The following is a 24,287-nucleotide window of genomic DNA, read 5'->3' as shown; positions in this document are numbered from 1 at the left end:
TTATTTTCAAATCTGAAAATCAGAAGTTGAAATAAATAAACAAAATAAGTGAGTGAATAGATAAAATAAAAACAAATTAAAAAATAACATAATGAATAAATAAAAATAAATGAGTGAATAAAAAGAAAAATATAATAAATGAATTAATCAGAACTTCCGTTTTTCAGAAGTAAAAATGGAACAAACCAAAATCAACATTTCTGCTGAGACTTGAAGGGCTCACGGTTGTCTGTCGCTGTCTCTTATCTACTCAGCAACACGCAGTTGTTTGTGTCAAGTAAAAAAAAAAAGTTTTAATTGCAGATAAATATTTAATTAAAATCTGCAGATTCAGAATCTATGTTAAAATTGTCATCTGTGGATTTTCTTTAGTCAGATCTCAGCTGGACAGGAGAAGCGGTTCCTCTTTTTATGCTTTGCCTCAAAAGGTTTTATGTTTCGACTGAAGAGCAGGATTCTGCGCACGTAGCAGAATTCCTAACAAGGATCTCCTGCTGCTTAATAAATGTCTTCCAGAGTCGGTCATGAGCTTCTTCCCTGCTTCCTTTTTTATCCCTTTCTTCCACTACATGTCTTTACTTTCTTTCTCCTCTATGTGAGAGATGACACCAGAGGCAGATTTCCATTTAGTGTTTTCCCGGCGGTCCACTTCAGAGGTTTCACTTACACATCAGTCCACCTCTCCTCTTACCTTCCCCTCCCTCCTTCTTTGTCACTATATGTTATCTTAAAGAGTCAAGCTCACCCAGGTTTTTTTTTTCTCTTTGACTCTAACTTTTTCTGTCCCTTGCTTTTTTTTCTTTCGGCCTTAACAAAATGAACTAAGATGTCTCCTTTTCACCATCTTTCCCTTTCAGACGACACTCCCGAGACGTGCATCTACTCGGCCTGGTCTCCCTGGTCGGCGTGCAGCAGCGCCACGTGCGACAAAGGCCGCAGGATGAGGCAGAGGATGCTGAAGGCACAGCTTGACCTGAGCGTGCCCTGTCCTCACACGCAGGATTTCCAGCCGTGCATGGCCCCAGGATGCAGCATGGAGGGTGAGCGCACCATCACTCTGGCAGAGGGGAGGTTTGCTGTCAATAATTAACATTTAGTTGGCTGTGTAGAAGGACCTCTGCTAACACAGACAGAATATAAAGGCAGATAATTCCTTGTTTGGCTCATTAAACTGAAAGGAACAGCACTTTAAGTGCATCTGAATGGACCCAAACGGAAGGCTTTATCTCACCGACGAACATTAAAATGTAAAGAAACCTGGACATGTACTCATCAAACCTCTAAATTACTCATAAGAGACTATCTGAGTGCAAAATGATGCTGTAATGGTGTTTTATGGATTTTAAAGGTCTTTATTCCCTTTTTTTGGAGCTAATTGACTTGTGAGAAAACAAACTAAAGACGATGGAGTCAACCTCTGAAGAGTTTTATTCTAAGGAAACAGCCACCATATGTTCAACTGTTTGCATATAGCTTCTGACAATGGTCCTTAAGTACAGAACAAAGACGGATTTAATAAATGCTTTTAAAAGATTTTCAAAAGCCAGAAAGTTCTGCCAAATATAGATGTTTCTTAAAAGCAAGTGGTTGATTTTTCCAAGATAAATTAATTTATCTCCTACATTTTACTTATTTGGAATAATGTGCACATGTGCAGACCTGAGAATGCTCAATTTCAGTTCATATTTGGTTGTAAGAATAGAATTCACATACATTTTAAAATATAACATGCCTGCATACTATTAGAGTAATACTTTTACTCATCTTCTTCATCTTTCAGCTGCACCCTTTAAGGGTCCACGGAGAATCATCTGCATCCTTTCACTCACAACATGTCCTCCTAAAATACATGGATGAACTTCCTGTTTGGTTTTCATCTTGGCCCTTTCCTACGGTGGCCAAGAACCGCCATCACATTAAAAAAAAACAACCAAAAACGAAACAAAAAAAACTGCAAACAAAAAAAGCGATGCAAACCAAAGAAAAAAGTTGTAGATTCACTTGCATTGTGGCTTTCTTTTGTTTGCATTGCTATATTTGTTTTTGCCCAACCTTTTTTTATGTGATCGCTTTTTGGTTGCAGTTATTTTTCTTTTTTTTTTTTTTGCTGTGATGGCGGCTATTATTCACAGCATATCTTTTATATTTGCAGTGACTTTTTGAGTTTGTACAGTTGCATTTTTTGTTTGCAGTTACTTTTTTTGTTTGAAGTTGCTGTCTTTATTTTTGCTGCAATGGAGGTTCTCGTCCACCGTATTTTCCTGGTACCTTCAACCTCAGCTGGACCAATAAACTGGTCGACAAAAAAACAAAATATACATGTATTCTGTTAAAACAAGCAAAGTCAAGGCAGAAAATACTTTTCTTTGAGAGAGAGAATCAAAATGAATGTTGATGTTGTCCAAAAGGCAAAAGTTTTTCTTATAGTTGTGATCATTTTGAAATATGTGGAGCTAAAAAAAGATTCACTTTAAAAAAAGTTCCACATAGATCAAAGTATGTAAAAATGTGTTAATTACTGAAGTGACCTTTTTTTCACTTCTTAGTTTTCACATTTAGGGAAATGTTCGGGATATTTGGGAACATATCTGATTAAGATGGGTGAACTTTGCAGCTGCCTAGATCAAAAAAATGTTGATTGTGTCACAAAAATCAAAACACAATTTTTAGATGAATGTGGAAAAACCAATTTAAATTTCATTAATTTTATTATTAAGCTAGAACTTTATGAAAAAAAATAACACTTTTGAATTGAATCTTTTTCAACAAGTCTTCCCTCTTCCAAGGAGATTTTACAGAAAGACAAAAACTATGTATCACTATTGCTACTTCAAACCATTTGTATTAGTGCACATTGACCTACCATTAGAAAATATTTCAAATGCTGGTAATTATTCCTACAAAACTTTCAACTGAGATTGTTAGTTTGGTTTTTGCTCAGAGGAGCTTTTATTGATTGCAAATGAGTTCAACTTTGATGATGTTTGCTTTCTGGCATTTGGCTGTTCACTGAAATAATCAGATTCAGAGTTTCCTCTTTCATTCTAATCCTCCCAGAAGTTACCGGAAAGGATCCAAACAATAAAGCTGAGGAGTGAAGCCTTAAACTAATAAGAAGATTTAATTCTGGGGTATATCCCACTGTGACAATACCCCAACTTTGGGTGCTTCATTTATAATCATCTTTGAGGTGAACACCTTAAGGAAACTTTGGATTGACAAAGCTGTGTGTGGCATCAAAAGTGGGGGCGGTTTGAAATGAGAGAAGATTAACATGTGAAACCTGTGGGGTTTGTAGCCATGATCTCTGAAAAACATCAAAGCCCACAAAAGCTGATAAGCTCCGGTAAATATTTGACACAATCACCAACTACACAGAGTAAATATTGTTGATTGCTGCCCTAATGACTTCACAGAAAACATGAAAGTCTTTGCGGATTAGCAGAGCAGCTGGCTGGATCCGGGATGCTTAGATCGAGATTCATTGAAAAGAATCTCTCTAGTTGTTGTGTTTAGGCAAAAATAACATATATTGCTTGTGGATCAGCAGAAATATTGAATTGAATAAGGCGTTTTTCCCTCTCAAAACCAATTTTCTTTCTAATTTAAACTTGGTTTTCAATTTGTTATTTTGCTATAAGTAGCAAACATAATCATGAAGGAGTTTGCAGGATTTTCCAGTGATATTTGGAAGAACTGCTGGGAGGCAGCACTGGTCTTTGTCTCTCTTCTTTTCTGGCTGCTGAGATGCCTGCCCCTCATCAGAGGAGTAAAGCTTTTTCAGGGAACCTTCATCCTCCGCTGCTCCTCTTATCGATTATCAGACAGCAACACAGATAGCTCTTTGTTCTCAAGCCCTTCTCCTTTGTTTTCATTTAGCGCTCCGTTAGCGAGCGATGGGAGATTGATAATTGCAGGGTTCATTCTGGGACCTGATGCAGCCGATTAATATTCTTGGGAAAGTCTTTGTCTCTCAGGAGGGCTCATCTGCAGCGCACATACCTGTATCTTTTATTAATGATTCACTTAGCTCTGCTCTAATGGGCCACAGCCTGCGAAATGTTCCTGCCGAGTTAGAACGTAAGTGTTGGGAGACCAAAAAAACAAAGGTTTTAAGTTTCTGGTAGTTTTTGTCGACTGAAAACTAAAATGGGGATTTTTTTTTTTAAAGAATCTGTTCTCAATCATCACCCTCTGTTGACGCCAGGATGCTGCTCGCCAAATATGTTTGAGAAGACAGCACTGATGGGCAGTTAGGCTTGTGCAGCGTCTCTATCGGAGAAGAAATGGGAGATCTTGAAGCAGCAGGCTGACTAATGGTGATGAAATGGAGTGGAGCCTTGTTAAGCTGGAGAAGCCGCAGTTCACTTTTCAGCTGACACAAGACGAGGTCATACATATTGACTCTGTCTCTCCTGGGTCCGAGCCAAGGATGTGATGCTCCCTCGGGCACCTCATTAAAAAAGGAATTTGAGCAGTTTCTTACTGCCGTCTTGTGGGGTCTAGATGACCCAACACCCAATGTTACAGTGCCTAGGATTGCACAAGGGTTAAAGATCCATTTCAATCATCTTTTGAACGGTTGTAAAAGCGTTCCTAGTGGTCTTGTATTGATGATTTGGCCTTTTTCTTTTCAAAATCAAAAAACCTGTTTTGTTATTGTAGGACATAGTTTCTGCAGAGCAGCAGCAGTATTTTCTACGTCACAAAGATGCTCTTTTTCCAACAACATTTTTTCGTCTACCTCTGATTTGTAACGATTTGAATAAAGAAATACTCAGAAATGCAATTTCAAGTTTTTTTTAATTTTTTTATAAATGTCCTCCATCATGAGAAAAATGCCACAAGAACACATTAAAAAGCAAGAGTGGAGCTTTAAATGTGTGAAGCATTCTGTCATTTGGTAAGTTTCTATTGGTGAGTTACGATTAAAAATATTGAAAATTCTTGCTTTTTGTTTAATTTTTAAACAATGTGTGCAACAAAATCTAAAACAAGTTTCCCAATTTTAATAAATATGCTGCCCTTTTCAAACAAATTAACCAACAGTTAGCTGCTTTATCTTCCATGGCAGCAACTCAATGCAGTTAGGCATGTAGACATGGTCAAGAGGATCTGCTGCAGTTCAAACTGAGCATTGCAATGGAGAAGAAAGGTGATTTTCATGACTTGGAACGTAGCATGGTTGCTGGTGCCAGACATGCTGGAATGAGTATTTTTAGAAACTGCTGATCTACTGGGATTTTCACCCACAACCATCTCTAGGGTTTACAGAGAATACTCAGAAAAAGAGAACGTATCCAGTAAGGGGCAGTTCTGTGGGCAGAAACGCCTTGTGGATGCCTTGAGGTCTATAAGGAGTTCCAGCTGATAGAAAGGCAACAAGAACTCAAACAACCACTGTTACAACCGAGGTCTGCAGAAGAGCTTATCTGAACGCACAACACATCCAACTTTGAGGCAGATGGGCTACATCAGGAGAAAATTTCACCAGGATCCACTTCTGTCAGCTAAGAACAGGAACCTGAGGCTACAATTCACACAGACTCAACAAAATTGGACAATAGAAGTTTGGAAAAACGTTGTCTGGTCTGATGAGTCTCCATTTCTCCAATGACATTCCCATGGTAGGGTCAGAATTTGGCGTCAACAACATGAAAGCATGGCACACTTTGGGCCCCTTAGTACTAGTTTAGTGTGGTTACAATGCCACAACCTACCTGAGTATTGCTGCTGACCATGTCCATCCCTTTCTGACCACAGTGTACCCATCTTCTCCTTCTAGCAAGACAATGCACCATGTCCTAAAGCTGGAATCATCTCAGACTTGTTTCTTGAACACAACAGACTTCAATGGACTCAAATGGCCCCCACAGTTACCAGATCTCAACCCAACAGAACACCTTTGGGATGTGATGGAATGGGAGAATGACATTATGGATGTGCAGCCAACAAATCTGCAGCAGCCGCGTGATGCTATCATGTCAATATGGACCAAACTCTCTGAGGATGTACAGGAATAAATATAGGAATAAATATACTCATGCTTTACTGCAAGAACACAAAACCTATTGGAGAAAAATCTGAATTGAGGAAAAAGCAAGAGAGCTCTTCCCTGGCTAAAAACATTTTTTGATGCTAATTAAATGGACCGTTATAAATGTTGAGTTCTTCAATTATTTTTTTTTATCAGACATGGTTTGTTTTTGTCAAACGTACCTTACATGTTTCGGCGGAATACCTTCCGCCTTCATCAGAGTCATCAGCAGGTGGTGGTGTGTGACGTCTTTAAAAACAGATGATTGTGACTGAGGCGGAGTCACCTGTCAGACTTTGACAGGTGACTCCGCCCCTTGATGTCCGTTTTTTGCTGGTGGATGTTGCTCCAGGTATGAGAGAGCAGGAAGGCCCCCTCATCCCATTCATGGAAGTGTGGGCTCGCTTTCTTATCTCCACCGCCTCCAGGATCCATCTGCGGTGTCTGTTGTCTTCAGTGCGGAGGACTTTGGCCTTTACCCAGTCCAGGATGTGGTTTTCTTGTTTGCAGCGGTCCGTTATGGCGGATTTCATATTTTCTTGAACTGCCTGTTGTCGTCTTGCTCTTGTTAGTATTTTACTTGTTTACTTTTCACATTCTTTTTGATGTTCTGTTTTTCTTGTTATGAAGGTGCGTCCTGTTTCTCCGATGTATGTTTTATTGCAGGTGTGACATGGTATTTCATAAATTAGATTGCATTTCCTGTTTTGCTCGATCTTGTCTTTTGGGTGAACCAGTAGTTGCCTGAGTTTTTTGTACGGTTTAACTGGGGTGCTGATGTGATGTTTTTACATGCGTTCTGTTATTCCTCTGATGTACGGCAAAGTAACCATTCCTTTGTTTTCTGATTTCTTTGTCAGTTTCTTCTTCTCTTCTTCCTTGTGTTTCCTCTGCTCCACCTGTTTTTGTCCCTTGTTTATGGCCCATTGAGGATACTGACACCTGGTTAGTGCATTTTGTATGTGTTTCTTATCCTCCGTTTTGTCCTCCCCGTCCGTTACCAGTTCTGCACGATCAAATAAGGTTCTTACTATGGATATTTTGTGAGTGGCAGGGTGTTTCGATGTCCATAATAAGTATTGGTCTGTGTGAGTTGGTTTCCTGTATACTTTTATTTTTATGTGCCGGTTTTCGGCGTGCGTGATGTTTATATCCAGGAAGTTGATGGAGTTGTCTTTTTCCTCTTCATGTGTGAATTTGATTTGTCCCGTATCGTCCATGGTGTTCAGGTGGTCTGTGATCTCCTGTGTGTGTCCAGATTTGATCTTTTCCAGAATGTCATCGAGGTAGCGTTTCCATAGGGTTGGACGGCAGTGCTCCGGTGCAGATGATATCGTTTTCTTTTCCAGGTCCTCCATGAAGAAACTGCACATTGTGGCTGATAGTGGGTCGCCCTTTGGAAAGCCTTCTTTTTGTCTGTATATTGTGTTGTGGAATTGGAAATAGGTGGATGTAGTGATTAAACATGTGATTATAACCTGTTTTGTTTGCAGAAGCACACAGAAACCTTACAAAGGTTATGAAACCAAGGAGACCCACGAAGAAGTTGGTTTATTTATAACAGGGTCATAAAATTAATTTTTTCAACTGCAGATCTTTTTTAGTTTTGTTTTTCATTAACACAATTTCAATGTTTTGGATGTTTTTTTCTTATAAAATCAGCTCTTTTCCATCAAGTCAAAGAATTCCTTGTACTGAATGGAGAATTCCTAGAACTGAATGGAGTCAGCAATAACAATTTTTGTTTGGAGGTGCTCTGGATTTCGTTGTGACCTTTAACACTTATGATTCTCTTTTGTTTGCACCTTTGCACATGATGCACTTTTAAGGAAGGAAACTTGACAAATAATATATTGTTTTGGTGCTTAATGACGCCCTCTGGGAACACGGAGCTCCAGACGGCTGTCCTACATAGCAGAGAGGAATGGAAAAAATAAGCAGGGAAATGTCAATAGACTTATTAAACTTGTTTATTTTTTGTGCGCAGAGCCATCGACATGCATGATGTCGGAGTGGATCAGCTGGTCGGCCTGCAGTGTGTCCTGCGGGATGGGAATGAGGTCAAGAGAGCGATATGTCAAACAGTATCCTGAGGACGGCTCGCTCTGTCAGCTGCACACCGAGGAAACTGAGAAGTGTGTCGTGAACGATGAGTGCTGTGAGTCTGTCTTTGGATTGGTTAGAATCTGTAACACTAACACTTAAGCTCAACAAAAGACCATTTGATAATGTAAACAGACCTATTTATAGAGCCAGTTTTATAATAACTTTTCTGTTACGTGAATGTCATAATAATATAATATATTCATAATATTCTTAACTTTTAAAAGTGCTGCATTCTGTGTTTTAGGTAAATATAAGACTGTTTAGGTGTTTAAGCAGGGAATGTGAAAACTCTAACAAAAGGAAAAATATCTGTAAGGGTTAGACAGAGAGAAATTACAGAAATCCTTTATTCATGTAAATAGAAGAGATATAGGGTGTATTCAGACTGGACACATTGAAAGCACCAAATCTGACCCTGATCTGAGACCAGGAACCGCTCTCTGACCCATCTTGGGAGGTGGTCTTGTTTCGTTACCAATCGGACTGAGCTTCGGTTCACTTAGAGATTCCTCAGTCTGAATAAAATACATTCCTGGAGTGGAACAACTGAACCAGAACAGCCACCGTAGCCGACATAAACAGAGTATGAATGTAGCTACAGATGAGCCTCAGACAAATATAAAGCAACAATTGTCATGTTGTCAAAGAGGAATAAGGGTCCAAGTGTTTTCTTGTTAGTTTAACCCAGCTGAAAATGCTTCTTACCTGCTTTTGTCTCTAGTTACGCACCTACGCCCGACAGGAGCTGCTGTGACGTCATCCTAAAAGCTACCTTGTAGTTCCTTAACAGAATTCTCTCAAAAAAATTCCGTAACAGCACAACCATGAGACACAGCAACTTACTGAAATGTGATTGGATGCTCATTAAAACAACTTTTAACTTGATACACATTGCTCCTCACTGAATTTCCAACAATCTGTATGTCATAAAGGGGAAGGGGGGTCTAAGGGCAGGGATGCCAGTATAGCTTAGTCAGTTTGTTAGTTCATTTTAGTATTTTTCTATTGAACTCTTTGTATTCGTGATCCTTTTGATTTCATGTTTTACTTCGAAGCCCATCGAGACGACTGTTGTTGTGATTTTGGGCTATACAAATAAAATTTAATTGAATTGAATTCATAAACACTTATTAGTGTATTTTTTTTAGCCGTCTTCTTGCCAGTAACATGCTGCAGCATGCCTCCACTTGACCAAAAAAGCAAGGAAAAAGTCTGACGTTCAATCAGACGTTCAAAATTTGTGAATTGAAATATCAAGTTTGAATGAACTAAAAACGCAGGACTTCCATAATTTCTCCGTCTAGTTGCTTTGCCCCGCCCTCGTAATTCCTGACCAATGAATGAAGAGATCCTTCATCACATGGTTTTCTTTACAAGCTTCAGTCCGGAACAGGAAGGTCTATTTGATGGCAGTCTGACTAAAGACCAAACGCAAGGTTCAGGACTTGATCAGGACCAAATGAGTTCACCAAATAAGTGAACTGGGTCTGCACCAATGGATTTTTCCAGTCTGAATACACCCTAAAATAAAATAAATATTCCTCAATTCTAAATTAGTTTTGCATTTTCAATTTTTAGGCTTTTAAGCTGTTTTTTGGCGGCTAAATATGTCAATTGGTTAGACTTTAATACAGAGGAAGATGCTACTTGCTAAATTAAATTTCCTAAAGGCCTGACATTGGTGTTCCATAAGTTGCTGTTTGCAGTTTTTGGTGAGTGCCCAGTAAAAGCAGCATTAAATAAAATGCCACACCCCTGTAAGCTCTGTCCTCATCACAGGATGAGTCTAACGAAGCATTAAGAGATAAAGTCTTTATTACTGTTTTTACGTGTTTGGTTAATTAACCCTCTCAGCAGTTACTTCCAGGCATCTTGACAGAAAACAAACCTGTTGATTTTAAGTGTTTATTTTTTTTTTTTTTTTTGTTGATAATTTAATGCTAGTGTAGAGTAAGGGAACAGTTTTGAAAACTTCATAAATGCTCTGCCTCTCAGTGCCCAGCAGCTGCGTGGTGACAGAGTGGGGGGAGTGGGACCCCTGCAGCGTCACCTGTGGCCTCGGTATGAGAAGACGTGAGCGCATGGTGAAGATGCCCCCCTCAGACGGCTCCATGTGCAAAGCAGAGATCGCAGAGGTGGACAAATGCATGGTGCCAGAGTGCCGTGAGTTAGAAGCTGCTGCCGTAGCTTTCCTCCGTTGTGTGGTCGCTCCTGTGCTAAAGACTGTGTGATCGCAGATGCAGACACCTGCGTGCCTACGCCCTGGTCGGAGTGGAGCAAGTGCAGCGCCACGTGTGGCCGCGGCATCCGGACCCGACAGAGGATGAGGAAGACGAATCAGGCCGACTGTAGGGAGGAGACAGAGCAGAAGGAGTGCAGGCTGCCCGAGTGCTGTGAGTGAAGCTTTCAGAGATCAGCATTTTAATTCATTTGTCTATTTTTCCATCCGCCTAATGATAAAACAATTAAAACATTTTTTTTTACAAAAATTTATTTCAAACCAAGATTTTTAGAGTGACTCCAAAAATAATTAATAAACCTTTTTTTATAGGAGAAAAAGCTTTATTTGTGTGTTTAAATGTCTTTTCTTGTCTGATTATCGCTCAAGTTGCTGCACGGTGGCGCAGTGGTTAGCGCTCTTGCTTCACAGCAAGAAGGCCCCCGGTTCAATTCACGGCTGGGGGACCTGAAACAGAACATCAATGGGGGACCTTTCTGTGTGGAGTTTGCATGTTCTCCCTGTGCATGCGTGGGTTCTCTCCGGGGTCTCCGGCTTCCTCCCACCGTCCAAAAACATGCTTCATAGGTTAATTGGCAACTCTAAATTGTCCATAGGTGTGAGTGTGAGAGTGAATGGATGTGTGATTGTGGACATTTTATCCAGCGACAGACTGGCGACCTGCCCAGGGTGTCCCCCTGCCTTCGCCCATAAGTAGCCGGGATAGGCTCCAGCAGCCCCGTGACCCCGAAAGGGAAAAAACAGAATAGAAAATGAATGAATGAATATCACTCAAGTTTAAGTGATTTTAAACTGGTTAACTTACCTGTGATGCGTTTTTCACCAATGCATGTGGTTTGTTGCAGTTTTGGAGAGCTTTGTGCATCTTTGTGAGGTCTCATAATTACAAAAAAAAAAATAAGGTCTGATTAAAGCAAATAACAGGATTTTTTTTTTTTTTTACTTGTCCTGTCCAACAGCTGGGCAAACAGATGAGAGCTGAAGGCCTCTTGTGTTTGACATTTTATTTTAACAACAGGGGTTCTGAATCTTCTTACAAATCAGAGGTATGTCTGAATAAACCCCTTTTGTTATCGAGGCCAAACTTTATTCATTTTAATCGTATTTGAAAATATTTGGTATTGGACCGGACGGAAAAGGAAAGGAGGGAAGAAGAGAGAGGGATGTTAGAGAGGGGGGGATAGAAGGGTGATTATAGAAAGGGGGGGGGGGTGGTAAAACCATGAAGCAGCATAAAGCAACAAGTTTCTGGATGGTGAGGTTCAGATGTAATACAGTCTATAAGTCTATAAGGGCGGGACCTGTCCACACACACACTCAAATGTTATAAACAGACCTGTTGGCTCCAAAAATGTTCTTATGTCAACATGTACATGACACAAATACTGTTTAGACACGCATACTTATGCCTTCAAACCAACTAGTGTGAAATATTTCATTCAATCACGCAAAATATTATTGCAAAGGTGAGCTGACACCTGTGCTCAAGTGAGTGTTTGTGTTCTTCTAAAATGGATGGTGGAAAGTGAAAAGAAGGAGGGAGAGTGCCCAGCCATCCCCACACCAAGACCCCCACCGCAGCACCAGCAGCAGCCAGAACCCCCCTACGCCACCCGGCAGCAGATAGAGAACAAGCGCCCTCCGGGTGATCACATCCACCACCCAGGTGGCAGGACTGCCACGGGGCCCCCAGAGCCAGAGAGCAGGCAAGCATGGCAGACAGAGAGTGCAGCTCTAGCCCAACCAGGAGAGCAGCCCCCCACCGTGCCAGGGGGGCCAACGCCGGGCCCCGCCCCAGAAGAGCGCCCACAGCCCTAGACGAGCACCTTGTCACCACCCAGGAGTTCCCCCCCGCCCCAACCCCAGGTACGGGCCAGGACCCCCCAAGGGAGATCTGCCCCGCGCTCCAGGCAGCCACCTACCCTGCCCACCGTTGGTCTAAGACGGAGCAAGGAAGGGGCCAGCCGTCCCCGCCCAGGAGGAGGATACCCAGGGAAAGGGGGTCCACAAGAAGTGTTGTAAACATGGCCCGACCAGGCTCGCCCACAGTTGGAAATTTGGCAAGGCCCACACCACAGGGACACAGACACCCCCTGGCTCAGATGTGATGTGATTCCCGGCTCAGGGATCCCTCTCCCTGCATGGAGAGAGGGCCATTGGGCCCAGGGAGTCAGTACCCAGGGAACACGGCCGCCGTTGCTGAGGGCACAGTACCCCCTACCAGGGATGGGGTAGGGGACAGATGGTCAGAGGTCCCACCTTCCTTGCAAAATGCATGGTGTGAGTGTGTGTGTGCATGTATGTGTGTTTGTATTGGAGTGTATATTTTGAGGGGTAAATGGTGTGTGTACCAAGGGGGTGCAGTTAAAATTGGCGGGTAGGGCACTGAGGGGACATCTCCTGATTACTCACAGTGATGTCCAATCACCCTCACCACCAAGGGGCCCTAAATGTCTATGGTGCCGTTAAAATTGGCATCTGCTGGTTGCTGGCAGTGATGTCCAAGCACCACTTATTATTTTACTTATTATTACTATTACAATAATAACAGTAATAACAGGAATTTTGACTCAGCTCAAGCAGGAAAAATCTTCCCAATGTTCATCTACCTTTTTTTTTACATTTTCTTTGTTGCTATTTTTTTAAACATTTTTTAACCACAAATATTTATTTTAATATAGCCTAAATGGAAATACATTAACACTACTTTGCCTTATGTATACATGCACACATTTAGTTAATGTCTGCACAGTCTTGGGACAGTATGTTATTGATAATATTAATATATATTTGGTGGCATTTTAGAGCCAATTCTAAAAAAAATACACAAATCTGTGCGCTTTCACTTTTAATTTGATACTGTGTATTTTTTAGTAACTTCTGGGGATTTTCCTGTGGTTTTGAATTTATCACTTGTCTTCAGGCTGTAATCCACAGTATGAAGCTTTCTTGTATCTTGTTGGACCTTTTTTAAGCTACGATTCAGATTATTAACAGTGGGAAAAGCTTAAGCCAAGTAAAAATCACAAACAGCAGGCTGGTCCTGATTAAATAACTAAAATAAACTCCTGACTTTATATTGCTGTGAGGTTTTTACTGAAATGGAATGCAGTTCTCCACATTGAACACCAGGAGGCATGCTTGCTATGTCAGACTGACTTGCAGATAGTAAATTGCTGCCATGAGCACTCATTGAAAATTGCTGTTAATGGAAGAAGATGACCTTTTATTGTTAAACACATGTTCCATATGTAACTGTAAATTATGCATCAGAATACAAGAACAACTTGGAAGTGTCATCAATTTACAAGGTGCCAAAAATGTCTTCTTCTTTGTTCTTTAATTGATCATGTGTTTTTTTTTCTGTTTGAAGCTATTGACTGCATGGTCTCAGAGTGGTCTGAGTGGTCCGAGTGCAACAAGTCCTGTGGGAAAGGACACACCATTCGCACCCGTATGGTCAAGCTGGAGCCGCAGTTTGGGGGGAGAGCTTGTCCCGAGACCATCCAGAGAAAGAAGTGCAAGCTCAGGAAATGCCCCGGAAAGCGAAAGGAAACCAGAGGTGTGTCAGCGAGACACCTGCAAACGCATGGACAACACCATCTTAGCATAAACAGCAAAGAAAGGCATCTCCAAAAAACCCTGACTCGCCATGTTAAATATGCATCAAACCACACCAGCTCCAAAATTACATGACTGCTTTAAAGCATTCAACCAATTAAAAACAAATATTGTACTAAAAAGGAGAAAACTTAAATCCTTTGAAATTTCCATTAGATGCTATTGAGTTTTTTACGCAGATAAAAACTAAGTGGACTTTTCAACAAATAGACTGTTTTCCTTTTAGTAAGTAGTTTCTACTGATGGTCTTTGTTTCCTCCTCCAGGTTGCAGGATGCAGCCATGGAGCAGCTGGACCACCTGCACCAAACCATGCGGAGGAGGAATACAAGAGCGCTTAATGGTGGCCCGGAAAAGGGCGAAGGGCAGCTGCAAAGATCAGAGAGAGATCCATGCCTGTAACGTTCATCCCTGTTAGGGGGTACTACTGAGCTGCAAAGAGGAGAAAATGGGGGATTTATGCAGGGCATAAGAAAAAAAAAGTTCCTTATATGTATGTAGAGAAGACAAAGATCTAACGAGAAACGGAAAGCGAAGGATAAACAAGTAGAAGCTGACAGGCTGTTTAGTGAAGCCATTGTAGACATGTTGTAACACAGGATTGACTTTTGTTGTAGACCACAGTGGAGGTAATGGAGAAGAGCACCAGTGTCCTCCAAACATCTGAATAACTAACCACTTTTTTAGTTTTTTGAGTCGATTTATATTGTTTGTTTTCTCAGCAGGTCGTTTTTTTTTTGTTTGTTTTTTTGTAGAACTTACCATAAACATGTTGCTTTTAATTATTAATAATAAAAACATGATTACACCATTTTTTCAGTTGAGCATTTAACCTTGGTTAACATTTTAGACCGTAAGCAGTCGCTCTGTAACATTATATCCTTTTTAATTAAACAAAAGAAAATGACCTTCAAATTAGGGACGCACTTCAGGCTAAGTAAAAGAATCCATCTATTAAAAAACGTTTTTTTTTATATATACCGGTATGTATATATACAGTATGTATGTACATATATATCTATCTATATATATAGATAGATAAATATATACCGTATATACACACATGAGTGTCCCTTGCATAGAGGTTGCCATAGCAACCTGACAAACATCCCCCATGTCAAGACATTAAAACATTTAGAGGTAAAAGCCATCAAAAATTATGAAAACTTTCACATTACTTGCAAAATGTTACTCACGGCCCACTTGACAACATGGCTTCCTTCCCTCCTTATATGTTTAAACTTTGTCCAACAAGCATGAAACTGCTACATAAAAAAATAGTTCTAAACTGAGCTTTTTTTTTCCCAAGAAAAACTATCAAATACAATTTTACACACAGGCACAATCATTTAAAGACATATTTAAAGAGTTTCTGTGGAATGAATGCAGGAACTGTGACTTTATTGCTTTTTTAACAGTTTTTGTTGCTGCCAAACATCAAGAACACAAGTTTGTTTCATTATCATAAACCAACAGCTGCAAAAGGAAGAAATAATCAAAATTTTGCTCTCAGTAGCTGAAGATAATGTCTTTTTAGCCACACAACAAACAAGCAACGCAAAACGCAAGGAATGCTTCTTTAAGGAAAGAGTTTTTCTTTTTCTTTTCTGTTTCTTCATCCAAAACAGCCCTTTTTTGACACAGGAAACCTCCTTTGACTCCTGGATGTAAACCTACTATCTAACCATGCATATGAACGACACTAATACATAAAAAAACAATTTTGAGACAAAACAGGCACGCTTCAATGTTTTTATACTGTTGAGGTCAGTCCTTACTGCTGTTTTTCTGTCGTCTTAGCTAATATGGCGTTGAACTCCTGTTTTAGCATGTGCAATTTGGGCTTTTTTATGCTTTTTTAGGCTTCATTACCTGTAGTTAATGTCTGCTTTGGTAGGAAGTCATGCGGATCTGCTTTGCTGCACTAAAGCGTGTAGAATGTGTGATTTAAAAGTATTTGGTCTATCAACAGGTTTTGCTTTACCAATTATTTTTTTACCTTCTTTTTCTGGTTGTTTTTTATGACAATTGTGTTCTGATTTGCTCACAATGTCACAAATGCTTGTTAAAACTCCCCTATTGGTTTTCTGTTGGTGAAATCTCAGATTTGACTGTTTTTTTTTCTCCCTTTTCTCTTCTGTACTGTGTAACTATTTTGTAAGAAGCCACCTTTACAATAAAAATCTAATTGTGAAACTTGTCAAATCTTACAAATGGTTTTGTGATGAATTTAAACATAGCATAACAAAAAAAATTTGCATGACTTTTAAAAGGTCTGCTAGAATTTCCTTTTATCTTATGGTTCTGAATTATTCAGGGGAAGCCAAAAAATCCCCATATCAGTCCAAGACTAGTAATTGAATACACGTTTTTGGAGGCCAATAGTTTGGATTCAATGAGACTTTTTTAAACCAGTCTTGAATCAGAAACAGTTTAAATCTTACATACAACAAAGCTACGAGTGATGCAATACCAGTGGTGCACAAATGTCTCATTTGTTAGTTTCCCTTTTGGACTTAATAAGGTATAGTTTTAAATTAAACTAAATGCAGATGGGTCACAGGAGAGTAGCTGGAAGTAGTGAAAAGATTGAAACAGAAAGGGAAAAAGTCTGTGGGAAAGTAGCAAAAAGAGGAGAAGAGGAAAATGTATATATAATGTGTTTATAATATAGAAAAATAACAGTTAACAACAATTGAATGAAATTGCTGCAGCTGAATACTTAAAGGTTAAAACTAAGTATTGAAAGTAGAAAATCAACGTTTTTTTGCACGCTGTCATTTATCCAGATATCTATAATAATCTTTTGACTCTGATTTATTAGTGCATAAAAATTGATCTGTCTTGCACTTACAGATTCTTTCCACTAGATGGGAATGTATCAATACAGAAATCTACATCCAAAACAAACGAGGCAAGCACAGGTGGGAGTGAAACAAATGTAGTTTGACCATTTTTAAAATGTTAGTTGTTTTAAAATCTTAAATCATTTATTTAAATTGTGCCTTCAGATGACCACAGTCAAACAAAATCATAGCTCTAACTTTAAAATAACTACTGGCGTTTGGTTAATTTAAGCAATTAAAACAAAAAAGGACTAATATATGTATGAGACATAATTAAAGCCTCACTCTGATTATCTTTTGAGGTAATTTCAAAGCGTTCTAAGACAGGAGAGGTGGTTATGGAAAACAAAAATGCAAAAAAATAAAATTCCTTGCTGCAATGTCAGTAGTTAAACTACAAGGTGATTTAGTGTTTTTATTTTTTATTTTTTTTATTTTTTATGATAGTGCAGATTTTAGCCAAAATCCAAAAACCTGTATTGTTTTCTGGAACGGAGTTTATGGAGAGCGGCAGTAGTTCATTAGAAATTTACGTCTGAGTTGTAGGACTATCGATGCAGAGAAACCCCACCCCCCTTCCTATCATCCATAATTGAGCACTCTGTTTATGGGGTCTACCACAAGCGCATGCACCCAAGCTAACATTAATGGCAAGCAAAACTGGCGAGCAATACTGAAGCGGTACAGCTTTGAGCCAGATGGCAGCCCTGATGAGGAAAACAAAGATGCATCAGAATGGGGCGAGTTTGTGGTCCGCCCAGGGTAATAGCTACGTAACTATTACAATATTTTCAAATATATTTTTGTCTTCTACTGATTCAAAACTGTTTGAATAGAAATGCAAATGTAACCTTAATTTTAAAAATGCTAGTTGATCATGCTGAAAATACCAAAAAGACAATTTTCATTAGACTACGTTTAAGAGATTTAGTTTTGAATTGATAGGAAAACTTAAAAATTAACACAGCAGCATAGAAAAATAGTAACTGTTGAAAACAAAATAAGACACCAACAGAGCAGAGTGTCATGATGTGTCAAATGCTTGACTATAAAATTGAGCTTTAAGGAGTTTTTTTTTTTAGAAATAAACTGAGAAGAGGCAGCTCTTTCTAAATTGACAGATTCCAAACTGGGAATTAAAGATAAGATGAACCTCAAATGTTTTGAATATTTAATTAGCTGGTTTGTGTTTTTATCTTCTCCCCTGACTGTAGCTGCTGAAAATATGACTTTAATTTAGCCTTTCAAAGCGCTAATGTGGACGCGTGAATGAACTTCTCTGGTTTTAAAAAGATGTGAACCATTTCTTACTTTCTCAATTTTTGTTGTTGTTGTTTGTTTGAGTTTATCCTAGAAAACAACAAACATTGTCTGTAAATTGGTATGTCTGTCAGGTTCTATGCTTCAAAGCATCACTTTAAATCAGTAGTCTGCCTTTGGGGGTTTTTTTGTCAACAAACATCGCAATGGTGCAAAGTGATTTATCCACTTTGATTTGCCAAAGTCAGGGGTGTCATGAAAATAATGCTTAAAATCCACAACCCGGTTTTAGCGAGTTGTGCAGAAAAGGAACCTGTGCCCTCTCATCTTCACTTCACCCCGTTCGAAGTGTATTTTTTTTTTTCACAGCACATCAGGTGGGATAGCACAAAAAGCAACACTTGAAAAGGGAAGCAAGATGAAGAGTGTAAAAAGGTTTAGCAGTTGACCCAAACAGAGGCAGAACCATGGGCAGTTTGGCTTTTTATTTAATGCATGAGCTTTTTGACACAGAGCCAAAGTCTATTTCATGCTTAATTTAATAATAATGCTGATGTTTTTCTTAAACTTAATATTCCTAATCCTAACATACAGAATATATGGGTAGAAATTCCCATAAACTAAGACAAACAGGATATTTTCAATTACCGATGGTGTAGCTCAAACCGTAGAGGATTTTGTATGTCTGTGTGCGCAATCAAACTCTGGAAACGTCTGTGCTCTGAAGAAAAACAATGTAAAAATATTCTTAAGCTTTAAAACTTAGCTTCAAGCACATGATCTGAGCACAATACATACGTATAATGGATATTATGAGGACATTATTGATATCAACCCAATAGTTTAATATTACATTTCAATAGACTCATACATAAAAAATTTTTTAAAAAAAACGCCCCTCTCACCCTTTCGTGGGTGGTTTCTCACTCAAGCTCGGGTCCTCTACCAGAGGCCTGGGAGCTTGAGGGTCCTGCGCAGTATCTTAGCTGTTCCTAGCACTGCGCTTTTCTGGACTGAGAGGTCTGAGGTCTTTCCAGGGATCTGTTGTAGCCACTCCTCCAGCTTGGGGGTTATTGCCCCGAGTGCTCCAATTACCACAGGCACCACTGTCACCTTCACTTTCCATGCTTTCTCCAGTTCTTCTCTGAGTCCCTGGTATTTCTCCAGTTTCTCATGTTCCTTCTTCCTGATGTTCCCATCGCTTGGCACTGCCACATCCAACACAACGGCTTTCCTCTGTTCTTTATCCACCACTACAATGTCTGGTTGGTTCTCCATTACCATTCCTATCAGTCTGGATCTGGAAGTCCCACAGGATCTTTGCCCTCTCATTCTCTACCACCTTCTGAGGTGTTTCCCATTTTGACTTTGGGGTTTCCAGGTCATATTCTGCACACATGTTCCTGTATATTATTCCAGCCACTTGATTGTGGCGCTCCATGTATGCTTTACCTGCCAGCATCTTACATCCTGCAGTTATGTGCTGGATTGTTTCAGGGGCCTCTTTGCACAGCCTACACCTTGGGTCTTGTTTGGTGTGGTAGATCTGAGCCTCTATCGCTCTGGTGCTCAGGGCTTGTTCCTGAGCTGCCAGGATGAGTGCTTCAGTGCTGTTTTGTAGGCAAGCCCTTTCTAGCCATTGGAAAGACTTCTTGATATCAGCCACTTCAGTTATGGTCCGGTGGTACATCCCATGCAGGGGTTTGTCCTCCAATGAGGATCTGTCCTCCAGCACTGCATCCTCTGCTCTCCATTGCCTGAAACATTCACTGAGCACACTGTCATTTGGGGCCTTGAGCTTGATGTACTCATGCATCTTGGATGTTTCATCCTGGATAGTGGCTTCTACGCTCACTAGTCCTCGGCCTCCTTCCTTGCGGCTAGCATACAGTCTCAGGGTGCTGGATTTGGGATGGAACCCTCCATGCATGGTGAGGAGCTTTCGTGTTTTAACATCCGTGGTCTGTATCTCTTCCTTTGGCCATCTTATTATTCCTGCAGGGTATCTGATAACTGGCAGTGCGTAGCTGTTTATTGCCCGGGTCTTATTTTTGCCATTCAGCTGGCTTCTCAGGACTTGCCTTACTCTTTGGAGGTATTTAGCTGTTGCAGCTTTCCTTGTTGCCTGCTCCAGGTTGCCATTTGCCTGTGGAATTCCAAGGTACTTGTAACTGTCCTCGATGTCTGCTATTGTTCCTTCTGGGAGTGAGACCCCTCCTGTGTGGACTACCTTGCCTCTCTTTGTCACCATCCGGCTGCATTTCTCGAGCCCGAATGACATCCCAATGTCAGTACTGTAGATCCTGGTGGTGTGGATCAGGGAGTCAATGTCACGCTCGCTCTTAGCATATAGCTTGATGTCATCCATGTAGAGGAGGTGACTGATGTTGGCCCCATTTCTGAGTCGGTATCCATAGCCAGTATTGTTGATTATTTGGCTGAGGGGGTTCAGACCTATGCAGAACAGCAGTGGGGACAGAGCATCACCTTGGTATATCCCACATTTGATGGACACTTGTGCAAGTGGCTTCCCATTGGCTTCAAGGGTGGTTTTCCACAGCTTCATTGAGTTTCCTATGAAGGCTCTTAGAGTCCTGTTGATGTTGTACAGCTCCAAGCATTCAGTAAACCAAGTGTGTGGCATTGAGTCATAGGCCTTCTTGTAATCAATCCAGGCTGTGCACAGGTTGGTGTGTCGTGACTTGCAGTCTTGGGCGACTGTTCTGTCGACCAGGAGTTGGTGTTTGGCTCCTCTGGAGTCTCTACCAATGCCCTTCTGTGTGTTACTCATGAATTGATCCATGTGCCTGTTTATCTTGGTTTCAATGATGCCTATATATATATATATATTCAAATTCAATTCAATTTTATGTGTATAGCCCAAATTCACAACAACAGACGTGTCGATGGGCTTCGTATCAGTAATTGAAAAAGTGGAACATAAAGTCAAGGGGATCATAAATACATAGAATTCAATAGGAAAAGACTAAAATGAACTAACAAACTGACTAAGCTAAATTGGCATCCCTGCCCTTAGACCCCCTTCGCGGTAAGGAAAAACTCCTAAAAAAAACGGATTCCGGAAAAAAACGAAGAAACCTCAGGCGTGCCCACATATATACATACTATTTCATGTCAGGCAATATTGCAACCAAGACAAATAGGCAAATGGATCAATACATGAGCAACACACAGAAGGGCATTGGTAGAGACTCCAGAGGAGCCAAAAACCAACTCCTGTTTGACAGAACAGTTGCTCAAGACTCCAGGTCACGACACACCAACCTGTGCACAGCCTGGATTGATTACAAGAAAGCAAATGACTCAATGCCACACACATGGATCACTGAATGGTTGGAGCTGTACAACATCAACAGGACTCTAAGAGCCATCTTGGGAAACCTTGGAGCCAATGGCAAGCCACTTGCAGAAGTGTCCATCAAATGTGCGAAATACCAAGGTGATGCTCTGTCTCCACTGCTGCTCTGCAAAGGTCTGAACCCCCTCACCCAAATAATCAACAAGACTGACTATGGATACCGACTCAGAAATGGGGCCAACATCAGTCACCTCCTCTACGTTGATGACATCAAGCTATATGCTAAGATATGCGAGCGTGACATTGACTCCCTGATCCACACCACCAGGATCTACAGTACTGACATTGGGATGTCATTCGGGCTCGAGAAATGTAGCCGGATGGTGACAAAGAGATGCAAGGTAGTCCACACAGGAGGGGTCTCACTCCTAGAAGGAACAATAGCTGACATTGAAGACAATTTTTTTCTCAGCCAAATGGCAACTTGGAACAGGCAACAAGGAAACTTGCAACAGCTAAATACCTCCAACGAGTAAAGCAAGTCCTGAGAAGCCAGCTGAATGGCAAGAACGAGACCCAGGCAATAAACAGCTACCCACTGCCAGTTATCAGATACCCTGCAGGAATAATAAGATGGCCAAAGGAAGAGATACAGACCACGGATGTTAAAACACGAAAGCTCCTCACCATGCATGGAGGGTTCCATCCCGAATCCAGCACCCTGAGACTGTATGCTAGCCGCAAGGAAGGAGCCCCAAGACTAGTGAGCGTGGAAGCCACTATCCAGGTAGAAACATCCAAGATGCATGAATACATCAACCTCAAGCCCCAAATGACAGTGTGCTCAGTGAATGTTTCAGGCAATGGAGAGCGGAGGATCCAGTGCTCGAGGACAGATCCTCATTGGAGGACAAACCCCTGCATGGGATTTACCACCGGACCATAACTGAAGTGGCTGATATCAAGATGTCTTTCCAATGGCTAGAAAGGGCTGGCCTACAAAACAGCACTGAAGCACTCATCCTGGCAGCTCAGGAACAAGCCCTGAGCACCAGAGCGATAGAGGCTCAGATCTACCACACCAAACAAGACCCAAGGTGTAGGCTGTGCAAAGAGGCGCCTGAAACAATCCAGCACATAACTGCAGGGTGTATGATGCTGGAAGGGAAAGCATACATGGAGCGCCACAATCAAGTGGCTGGAATAATATACAGGAACATGTGTGCAGAATATGACCTGGAAACCCCAAAGTCAAAATGGGACATCAGGAAGAAGGAACATGAGAAAATGGAGAAATACCAGGGACTCAGAGAAGAACTGGAGAAAGCATGGAAAGTGAAGGTGACAGTGGTGCCTGCGGTAATTGGAGCACTTTATTTAGAGTATTCATGGTTTTTTCATTTCTTAACCTTTTGTAGACTGGTTCTTTTATAATTTTCTTTGTCTTCACATTGATGTCAAATAGTGCAAAAACTGGTAAATGATCAGTTATGTCACATATCATCAGTCCACTCATATGAGTATATTCTATATTATTTGTAAAAATATTATCAATAAGAGTAGCACTTTGAGTTGTGATTCTGCTGGGCCTTATGGTTGGATATAAACTCATAGCATACATTCTGCTGATAAAGTCGTCTGTGGCTTTATGTTTGCTGGGGTCTATCAGATCGATATTGATGTCTCCACAGATGTATAATATTTTGTTATTTAGAGTCACTGAACACTTCTAAGCTTGACCCTGGCGACCTATAAACACAGCTTATAATGACATTTTTCCCTGAATCGTTACATATTTCAATTGTAAAACATTCCAGTATTCCATCCACTGCGACAGACAATTTATCAATTACCGTAAACTTCATATTTTTTTCCACATATATTGCGACTCCTCCAACATTCTTGTTTACTCTGTTCACATAGTTAATGTGAAGAATAGATAGAAACTGCCTTTAACTTTTATTACACTAATGGTTTAAACTTAATTCACTGAGCATGTATTGTCATCTCAAAATTATATTACATTTGAAGACAGCACAGCCAAGCTATTTTCCTCACAGTTTATTCTCATCCTCCCTTTTTTCTGTGCATGTGTGTTCTGCTGAGCAGGCCTCAGATTTATCTTCACTTTAGCCTTGGAGCTTCTCTCCAGCAGTAACCTGTGGGCGTGATTTTCACACGAGGTCCATCGGACGATCTTCTGAATATGCAAATGCAGGGTTTTTATACCAACCCCATCCCTGAACTCGTTGGTTCGGACTTTGAATGCACCATGTTCATCTGTCTGTCCCCTTCGTGTTTGTACGAAGTAAAACCTCCACAAAAGATAAGTTTTGTCTCTGAGTCATTATTCATTCATTTCTGTGTGCAGGAAGCTGAAGGGGAACGAACCTAAAAATATTCCTACTTTACAGTCCTGTTTAGAATCTCCAGTTTCCTCACAGTTAAGTTCATAGTTTTCCAATTCAAAGTCAGCGTCCTTGTCGCGGCTGAACAAAGTCTCAGATATGGTTATGATATCAAAGGAATGCCCGATGTTCTGTAAATAGTCCTTGATGTTTTCAAAGTTGGTATACATGGTTCTGCTGTTAAAGTGAATGATTGACAGTTTTTCTTCTGGGTTAACAGAGTTTTTAAAGTCATCTATGCTGTAATATTTGCAGTCCATGTTAACAGTGGAAAAGAATTGATCAGGGTCAATGTCTTGAAGGTTGTTGTTATTATCACTGAATATTTTAAGGTCGGATTGCTCAGAAATGGGGCCAACATCAGTCACCTCCTCTACGTTGATGACATCAAGCTATATGCTAAGATATGCGAGCGTGACATTGACTCCCTGATCCACACCACCAGGATCTAC

The 24,287-nt window shown here is 40.6% G+C and overlaps 1 protein-coding gene across 1 annotated transcript in view; it reads left to right on the top strand.

Moving 5' to 3' along the window:
• LOC101161803 (spondin-1) overlaps positions 1-16,203 on the top strand; it is a 112,471-nt gene extending 96,268 nt beyond the window's left edge. The window contains exons 11-16 of the mRNA XM_023955942.1: positions 858-1,040; positions 8,025-8,195; positions 10,139-10,306; positions 10,381-10,536; positions 13,756-13,944; positions 14,269-16,203. Of these exons, the coding sequence (XP_023811710.1) occupies positions 858-1,040; positions 8,025-8,195; positions 10,139-10,306; positions 10,381-10,536; positions 13,756-13,944; positions 14,269-14,420 (1,019 nt within the window). The 3' untranslated portion in view covers positions 14,421-16,203. The remainder of the gene's footprint in view (positions 1-857; positions 1,041-8,024; positions 8,196-10,138; positions 10,307-10,380; positions 10,537-13,755; positions 13,945-14,268) is intronic.
• The last annotated feature ends 8,084 nt before the right edge of the window (positions 16,204-24,287 follow it).

The sequence above is a fragment of the Oryzias latipes genome, chromosome 6 (genome assembly GCF_002234675.1).
Source record: "Oryzias latipes chromosome 6, ASM223467v1".
NCBI classification, from domain to species: Eukaryota; Metazoa; Chordata; class Actinopteri; order Beloniformes; family Adrianichthyidae; genus Oryzias; species Oryzias latipes.
Note: the sequence above shows the minus strand (reverse complement) of the source record. Positions and strands in the feature narration are given on the sequence as shown.